General features: G+C 43.9%; 1 protein-coding gene across 1 annotated transcript in view; it reads right to left on the reverse strand.

The window, feature by feature from the left end:
* The window catches only part of Cph (BCL11 transcription factor chronophage), a 93,096-nt gene extending 84,201 nt beyond the window's left edge, over window positions 1–8,895 (reverse strand). Inside the window, exon 1 of the mRNA XM_017901113.1 lies at window positions 8,528–8,895. Within this exon, the coding sequence (XP_017756602.1) occupies window positions 8,528–8,564 (37 nt within the window). The 5' untranslated portion in view covers window positions 8,565–8,895. The remainder of the gene's footprint in view (window positions 1–8,527) is intronic.
* Window positions 8,896–9,960: the final 1,065 nt, after the last annotated feature.

Genomic DNA, 9,960 nt, shown 5'->3' on the forward strand with positions numbered 1-9,960 from the left:
CGCGGGAACTTCCGCGAGGCACGAACTCCTCTCGTGGCGCAGCTGGAGAGCGACGGCGGGACAACTTTTCCTCGCGGTCCATAAAAGATATCGCGCCATTAGCGGGACTCGTGTTACGGAGACTTTTTGCGTGGCTCGCGTGCTTCTGGGATCAAAAGTCGGCCTGGCGCACGATCGCGAGAGTGGCTTCTTACCTGGCCACGTGCTGGGGCCCGGCGGCCGACATAGCTGCGCGAGCAGCGTGCGCAGTGGCACGAGCAGGAACGAACGGTGCGTCGCACGGGTAGAAAGGGTTCGCCACGCGCCCGGAGACCGAAAGGTTAATCTAAGAAATCAAATCAAAGTAGTTTTTTGCCCGGGCCGAGACAGCGAGGCGGCTGCGACGTGGGCCGAGGAGGATGAGACGGTTTGCGAGGTTAGGAAAGGACGGAGGGGGGCGAAGGGCTTCCGACGGGCCGCATCAAAGACGATATTTAACGCGGACGGTATAGGAAAGGCGCATATGCCGCGCACGTGCCGACAGGGGCGCGTAAAACTCACTTTGTTTGCTAAATAACATCCTCGAGAGTGCTTCGATATCGAGCTACGGCCAAGCTCAGACGCGCAGGACGCTCCGGGATCGAGGTGTCCTGCTATGCGGGCGTAATTGCGTCAATTAGCGAGTCACGCTTTCCAGTCCCTGATAAAATTGCTTTCGCCAGGCCGAACGGCCCGGGAGTGCCTAGGCACTCGCGGAGGACACTCTTGTCCACGGATGGGGCCCCATGATCATTTCACGTGGATGCGATTTAACACTAGGTTTACGGACGCTATCTGTATACCTATTTCCAAGGACACCTGTCAAATGATAAAGGAAACCACGTGCCTTTTTTTAACGATTAGTTTAATTTAAAAACAATTATAAATTATATTAACAGTCTTAATATAAGTTAACTAAATCTGTTACCATCGTATAATTGGAGCAACCCTTTCGTCAAATTGACGGGTTCCGTAAATCTAGTGTTAATGGGCACACCATCCTTCGAATCGATTCGATTATTGTTATTGAGACAATTGATGTTTGTGTTTGATTTAGCAATTCTGGGACCAGTTTCGTTTGGAATTTTTCTCAGATTTATGTGATATTTCAAATTCTATTTAGTGATTCTGTGAAGTGAAAGGTGGAATTAAAATTGGCATCCGTGGAACTCACTCTTGTTCACGAATGGGGCCCCATGATGATTTTACGTGGACGTGATTTAATAGGCACACCATTCTTCCAATCGATTCGATTATTGCCATTGAGATAATTGATATTTGTGTTTGTTTTAGCAATTTTGGGACCAGTTTCGTTTGGAATTTTTCTAAGATTTATCTGATACTTCGGAATTTTTCTTAGCGTTCCTGTGAAGCGAAAAGTAGAATTAAAATTGGCATCCGTGGAATTCACTCTTGTCCACGAATGGGACATGATGATTTCGCGTGGACACGATTTAATGGGGATAACATTTTTTAAATCGATTCAATTATTATTATTATTTCGATAGTTGATGTTTATTTTTGTTTCAGTAATTTTGGGATAAAATTCATGTGGAAGTTTTCTGAAATTTATCTGATATTACAGTTTTTTTCTTGGTGATTCTGTGAAACAAGATTTGGTGCTTCGATATTAAAATTCAGACAGTTAATCTGGGATTAATTATTGCTATTGAAAATCATGGGTTATTTTTATAATGGATTATAATGGACAAGAATTATGTATTAGTTTAGGTGAATAATGGAAAATAGGTGATTGAAATGGAAAATTTATTTTCTACTTGGAACTCTATTAGCAGTAATTAATTTTAAGTACGTTTTTGTATATTTCTTAAATTTTATACGTTTCTGTGTATTTTTAATTAATATCAGAACTAGGAATTCAGTCAAAAAGACTGGTCCCGAATTTTCTACGTTGCAATTACTAAAATTATATTTACTTATCTTCATCGTGTCACTAAAATTACTATTATCTATGCCTGCTATGTTTAAATAGTCAATAAAAATCGGAAATTCTCGTGTTAAATAGTAATATAAAATTCCATGATTTTACGCTTATTTGAGGAATATTACTGGTAAAAATTGTTTCATTAAGTGCTAATTGGAGAAATTAATTATCCCTGCTAGGCTCTTCACACTCCACCGTCGTTAAAATATTCCCTAATTTTTAGAAAAATAATTCCACGCAGCAATCTTCTTAAAAATTAGGTTTCCTAGAAGAAACGATCAACTGAGACGTAAAAGAGTCGAAAATTATAATAAAATTCATGAATTTGCCTACGATTAGTATTGCTCAATTATATAATCTTTAGATAAGGTTATTTATTTTTGTTCATCCCTTGTTCATTTCGAAAAATAAAAAATAATATGCATAATATTACTATCATAAGTTGAGAGCAAGCTAGAGCAAGATATAGTGTTTGCATCTAAGAACTCTAGATCCATTTAGCGTAACGTGTTAGTATAGCTCGTTACTGTTTATGTAGGTTTGCTAACAAGCGAATCTCGTTTTAAGTACATACAGTATTATTGAATATATTTGTTGATATCATGCCACGGAGATGAGTAGATGATTAGTTGGAATAATTCTAACTCCCATTCGCGTCAACTGTACCATCATCAAACACAACCACGTTACACAAAATCGAAGCATTAAATAAACAGAAGAAAACATAAATTTCGCTATAATTCTTCTCAATGAACTCCTTTATTATCTAAAAATTCACAACAAAATAGAATTATTTCGTAATTATTAAAAATAAAATTATCATTTATGGAAAATCACATAAGTTTTCCAAATGAATTAATCCTATTAATTTTTCTAACTATACCTAAATATATATCTTACAAATAAATTGAAAATTAATACTGGCAAATACCTATATTTCAATAAATCAACAACTAATCTACCAATTCATTGAATTACTTTATTTCAAACTAAAACCATTTTTAAAATTTAGATATTTACAGATAACTATGAATTTTGTATCTCAATTAACCAAACATTTAATAAAAATTCATCTACTATACTCTTCATTGGATCAACAACTAATCTTCCAACTATTGTAATTTAATATCCTTACCAAATATAAAATTATTTTCAAAATTTAAGTATTCAAAATCAACCCTCATTTCCCTAATTAACCCCATTAATTTCTTCTGATTCCATCTGAAAATCCTAATTCTATCTTCTGTATTCTTCCTCATTAGCATATATATTCTCCAACTATTTTAGACATAACTATCAAAGATTGCAAATATTGGTATGAACAAGAAGACAACGACAAGCCAACAGACAATAATTAAAATAAATAATAAAAAGGTATTCTAAAAATTAAACTAACCAATATTTCTCACAAAATAATAAACCCTAAAGAAGAAAAAAACCCACAATATTTCACATATTTTCGCTTTCGAGATACAAAGCACATAGATTCCTCAAATTTCTTCCTTTTTCCTGGATCACTACGTAAACCCTACATTTTCAACGCAATCACAACACTCACAAGGAGCGTGCAAGTCCTTTGGGTCATTGATTTAGTTGAAATTTTGCAAGTTTGTGGATTTAGTCATCCAGTTCAACAAAATGTACCACTATAAGGGCAACTAGTCAATAGCTTTCGAGATATTTATGATTAAAGCTTTATTATTCTTAACTAGAGATAGTCATCGATAGTTATCAAGAGACATCGTGGCCTAACAGTAACATTTTCAGATATTAGGCCACAAGGGCACTTGACGAATATTCAAAATACATCTGTAATTAACCCTTTGCACTCGAGGGGCGATCCTCAGTCGCCATTTAATCTGATTCGAAAGATCGATGATAATTAATATATCTCGCATAAAATTACCCAGTGTCGCGTAGAATGTCGAAATAAAATAATTCTACGTCTTAATTTGCATACGATTTCTTATACACCGTTTTAAAAATATCGTCGACTTCGTGGTAGAAAGTCTTCGAATTACTATTTTTCTGTAACGAAAGAATCGCCGAGTGCAAAGGGTTAACCATTTCGCGACGGGTGTCGTATATATACGACAGTCACTTGGTGCATCACAGCGGCTAACGCCGTATATATACGACAGTCATTTATTGGTTTACAGCGGCAAATCATAATTATAGTACTATTTTATTTCAACAGCGAACTCAAAATGAAGCTAGTACAGGCATTACGCAACGCAGAAAATGGTGGCAAAGTATGGCGTTCAGTTGTGCCGTCGACAAAGTATGGTCAATCGCGTGGTCGCGAAAAATGGCGAATTATGGTACAGGTACTCCATCGAGAAAGGGTTAAGGCAATAATAAAACTCTAATCACAAATATCACGAAAACTATCGACTAGTTGCCCTTATAACGATATACCTTCTTGAACTGGATGACTGAATCTACAAACCTGCAAAGTTTCAACTAAATCTACGACCCGAGGGACTCGCACTCTCCTTGTCAGCAAAAATCCTTCATTTTCAGAAACAATTGTCACGAATGACCGATTCGAGGATCGACCAAATAGGTAAAATTGCGCAGGTCCGATGGCGAAAGGAGGAATATTTAGAACGCTTGCAACCTTTCCCTTTCCTTTCTTATCACCTACCTGCACGCATAAGCGATACAGTGCACAGGGAAGTGAGAATTAAACCGGCAATGCCGGCGACTCGTTCGTTACGCGATTTTCCGATGCTCGCCGATCCGGCGCTGTTCCGCGTCCGAACAGCTGCCTCGTTCCATCGAACAGGAGCGTCACGATCCCGTACAACGCTCGATATACGATTCGTATCTTAATTGGGAATTTGCTTATTCCGATAACGGGTCGCGCCATGGCTTTAATCGCCGATCGTCGACGTGCGAAGAAGATCGCTCGAGGGAAGAAGAAAGAGAGACGGGAGCTGGATTTCGAGAACGATCGTCGCTGATAAACTCTTCCCGATCGATCACGAAAATTTCCACTCGCCTGCTCGATGTCCTGATATAAATAGTTTGTTTATTTCGGTATTCGGAAGTGTAACCGGGCACCGACGATCCTTCCTACGCTACTGATAACGTCCGATTTTGTCGATATCAATAAATACGAAATTAGAAGGATGCTATTTCGTGAAATAAATATAGATAAATATCTATAAATATTTTTGTTAATCTCTTTACCGTCAAATCTGAGAGATTTTTGGTACAGAAGTTTACTAGGTTGAAATATAATTGAATAAATTAAATTGAAAATTTTATTTTCAGGGGGTACAGGGTTGAAATTGATGGGATTTGAGTTTTACAAGCTTGGGAGGAGTAAATAGAAGAAATTATGAGTGAAGTAAATATAAATAAATATCTAGAAGTATTTTTGTTAATCTCTTTAATGTAAAATCTGAGAGATTTTTGATACAGAAATTTACTAGGTTGAAATATAATTGAATAAATTAAATTGAAAATTTTATTTTCAGGGGTACAGGGTTGAAGTTGATGGGTTTTGAGTTTGACAAGCTGGGGCAGGAATAAATAGAAGAATTTGGTATGGAATTTGGTGAGTTTAAAATTGATAGAATAGATTTATATGGAGAAAATTATTACGAGTTTCTTGGTAGATCAATTATTTTGATTCGTTGCTATGGAGATTTGTAATTACAGTAAGAATAAATTTCTTAATTTCTTGAATGTTATATCTTCGTAAAATTTTTGATACTAAGATTGGTGTAGGTTTATATTCTTTTAAATTATGATTATTATACATTAAAAGAAAATTAGAATAGGTTGGAGAACTATACCTCGTCGAATACTTACTGAATTGTCATCGACGTAAAAGAAATTAAACAGATTTTCGTCCACTTTTAAAAATTCGTTTTTGAAGAGGTTAAAATGAAAAGGAATTTTATATAATTACGATACAACGTTCGTAAGTGGAAATAAAAATGATTCTGTGTCATTAGAAACGTGTTTCTATATTTACAGAAAATTGTTATAATAAATATTGAATTTCAAAGATTTCTTTCGTTTTCAAATAAATTCTAGATGTAAATTTTATATATCACGTATTAGATTAAGAATATACATAAGTATAGCGTTCTCACAGCGAATATTTCATCAATATCGCACAAATTTTCTTATCTTCTATGCTTAATAATTAAATTTAGGAAACCAAACGATAATACGGTACCAAAAATTCGAATTCAGATTCACCAACAAAAGTTTCAGAATTCTGCTAATCATATCTTAAACTCACAATCAGAATGCTCGAAAATTCCACGAATTTCTCACGACACGGACACGTCATAACAAATACCAAAACCAAGAGAAAGAAAAATTCTAAAATAACCCTACGCAAAATTAAAAATCCTACTTCACGTCGAACCAGAGACACAGGGACTACCAAAACCTGGAATCCGAAGATGGAAATAAAAAGCGAGTCTCGATAAACAAAAATCCCAAAATTTAAATCACACGACCAATCTCTCAAACTGAAAATCCCCGAGACTGCCACCCTCGAAAAGAGAAAATTCCTTTCACTACGACATCATAAAAATGCACGAAATATCTGAAATACGTAATTGCACAATTTACGTGAAGCCACAATTTTCAATCGGCGATAATACTCGCAGTTGAGCGATCGACGGCGAGGCTGAACGCGTGATCTATTTACTTGATTACACGTATGTAGGACAGGCTGGAAGGCGGATAATCGCGATGTAAACAGGAGTGGTAGTCGCTTCGGTGGCTACGAAGGATAATCCGCATTTGCAAACAGAAATTTAAAGGTTCGCCTCGCGATCTCTCGAGTCGAGTCGTCGGCTGATCGGTTAGGCCAGGCGCGAGTTCCGGTTACCCTGCGTCTCAAGCACACACCCGAATTCCTCCGATCACCATCCTATCATATCGAAGAACCTACGAAAATCCTAGGACCCGATCGAGCGACTCACCTATCGCCACGCGTGAGGCCCTCGCGAGCTCGTAGATCACGCGACGCGTGCGTGTCCGCGATCGAGCACATTTCGTTTATCGTCACCTCCGACTACCAGAGAGTATGTCTCCAGCGATTTCACAATCCCGTGCCAGACATGCGTACGTAGCTCCACCTCCGAGAGGACCACTTCGCGACACTGACAGGGCCTAGTAGCTAGCGGTGGTCACCGATCACGGCCCGGATCCGTGAGAAGAAGCGCGATGGGACCGGTACACTCGTACCACAGGCCCTACTACCCAGCGAACACACGACAACGACACAGGTGTGGACAGGTGGAGCGACCGGACCCATCGGACAGCTCCCCGTCCATCGATCGACGCGCCTGCAGGAGGCGCGAGAGAGCGGCGAAGCCGGGGTTAATCGGTGGAGAAATATTCCGGTATCTTTTCGCGGCGGCGTCATCGCGCGAACTAAAGAATATCGCAGTTGTAATTAAGAAAACGGAGCCGCCGTCGCCGCCGCCGCCGCCGCCGCAGCAGCTCTCTCTCCGTGGGGCGAGGGGTGCAGCAGCCGGCTGGCGGCGACGCGGGGCAGGGTGTGTGCCGACGGGGTGTCCCGGCACGGCCGGGGGTGGAAAAGTCTGTGAAAAACGCGCGCATGACAATGCCGCCCCTCCTTGTCCAACCCACCCCCTCGGCCCCCGGTTATTTCTCCACCTCCGCCTTGGCCGCCCGCTTTCTCCTCCACCTTCTTCGCTCCAACCCCCCAACCGCGCGCGGGGTGTCCGGGACTAATTAAAAATTCAGCCGGCGACGAGTTCTCCGAAGACGTTGGCCTGCTACCCCGCTTTCCCGCCACCCTCGCCAGCCCCGGTTCATTCATTCCTTCCCTTCCCTTTCTCTTTCTTTCGCCACGTTTCTTCGTAACGTCACTGGGCACCGCGTCTCTCGCTCGCTCCGCCGCTCTCCGTCGTCTACGGAGACGTCCACGCGCGTCTTTTATTTTTCCCTGCCGCGGCCACGCGACTCCTACCGATTCCTCTTCCTTTTTCCCGCCCCGGTTTTTCCCATTTTCCCCCGTTCCTTCGCAGCCGCTGCTCTTAGTACGCACTTGGCCAGAAAGGCCACGAGATCACCGGTCGTGTTCTCGTTCGATCGACTAGCATTCGCAAATACACGCGATTATAACGCTGGTAACCTCTGACGTTAGCTTCAAGGACGTTTCAAATTTGCCGTTGAAGGACCGCGCGTTCTTCCGTCTGTTATTTAACAGATAATTCGGATTCTCGTCCGAAGGGAAACAAACCAGGTCGCCGTGACATTTGAGGTCTGTGTAACGTATACAAGGATGACCGACGAGGAAGCCAGAGTTCCATAGACATCGCACTTTGCACGTTCGTTTCGCTAGAATTTTTCCTATCGGCGCACGTTTTCATTTTCACTGGACGGTAGCACTGAGGAGACACGTCGCGTGTCCAACGAACAAAGCGTGCGGACACCAAAATGATAGGGTATTTTCCGAGAAGCTAGGACTGGCGATACGACGATTGCTAGGAAGGGAAGACGTCGCGAGAAGAAGCGAAGCGACGGCCGGTTGGGACCGAGGTGTTCTCGAGTTGCACTCACCTTGCGCGATCCTGACCGCGGGCATTTTGATCCTCATGGTGACGTTCGTCGATCTTGGTGGCAGGTGGCAGGAACTATGCCTCGGGTCTACGGGTCCTTGGGCCGTCCAGGACGGAAGGTGGTTCCGCGGTCGAATGGCCGTGTTTGCGGTAGTCGCGAGGATCGCCAGCGATTGCTCCGCGTACCACGACACGTTTTCACCTGACGGCGTGAAGAAAAGGGGGAGGCGAGGACCTAGAGCTGGCCCAAGGAAATCGGACGGTCGTCGATGCTTCTGTCCTCCTCCCCCTCACCTCCGCCCCGCGGTGTCGCCGCGGTTAAACGAGTCCATCCGACGTTTCACCTGTTTCCACCGTGGAGAACTTCACTTCCGACGATTGTCGAGCTCGCGGGCCCCCCTCGAAGCACCCTTTCCCGAGCAACCCGATCCTATCTTCGAGTTTGTCCACCGAACTGGCTCCCCGGTACGATTTCACTCTCGCTGTCTGTCTGTCCTTTGTCTACGTTTCTGACTGATCTCACTGTCCGTCCGATCGTCTGGTGCACCTGGCCGCGACGAGGACGGGACTGACAGTCGGCCGGGACGCACTTCTTCGTCAACTAATGTTCGTCCTCATCGTGTACCTCTGCTGGCGTTCGGCGTAACGACACGCGTCGCGGCGCACACATACGCGGCACACCGACGTCGGCCAGAGGTGTCGTCCTGCGTGTGTCGACGCTCGGACAAGAGACACTTCGCGAACTGGATTCACTGTGCGGGCCAGGTAGCTCGCGAGGACTCCACGGGCCCAGCACCGGGTTCCATCCAGACGATCCCGGCAGTTTCACCACGCGGACGTATGTCTGAGCGGCAACAGGGTGACCGCGGTGTCGCGGGCCAGCTGTGTGGCCCGTCGCGCGTCGTCCGAGAGTCACACGGTGTCACACGAACTCGCGATCATGCCAACGGATCCACTCCTCGTTTTCTTCGTCGTTCGATCACCTCTCTTCCCTCTCCTCTCTCCGCGCCTTCCTCCCGCTCACCTGTCTCACCCGGGATAAGAACGCGAGGAAAAACGAAAGAACGGAAAAGAGGAGGAACAAAACGACGCGCGTCCTGACGTCGTCGGCGCGGCAACTGTCCGCTTCGCCAACCGACTCACTCGCCTACCGCAACACGCTGCTGCTCCCGGTGTCGCGCACACACCGCGGTGGGTCCTGTCTTCTCTCGCCGATAGCCACGAAAAAGCGCGCGAGACTACACACGCGTTCCACCGACTCTACCGTCCTCACTGGCCTCGCTCGGTCGCATCGCGCGACGCTCGCGACGTGGGTCCCACGGACGACGACGTTGGTCCCTTGTCCTTCCGGTCGCCAACACGTACGAGGCGGACAACGCGCACCTCCCTGGACGAGCGCGTCGCGTGTCCTGCCCGACGAGCTGCAGCCGTTGT

This window comes from Eufriesea mexicana, unplaced genomic scaffold (assembly GCF_001483705.2).
Source record: "Eufriesea mexicana isolate 0111107269 unplaced genomic scaffold, ASM148370v2 scaffold1477, whole genome shotgun sequence".
NCBI classification, from domain to species: domain Eukaryota; kingdom Metazoa; phylum Arthropoda; class Insecta; order Hymenoptera; family Apidae; genus Eufriesea; species Eufriesea mexicana.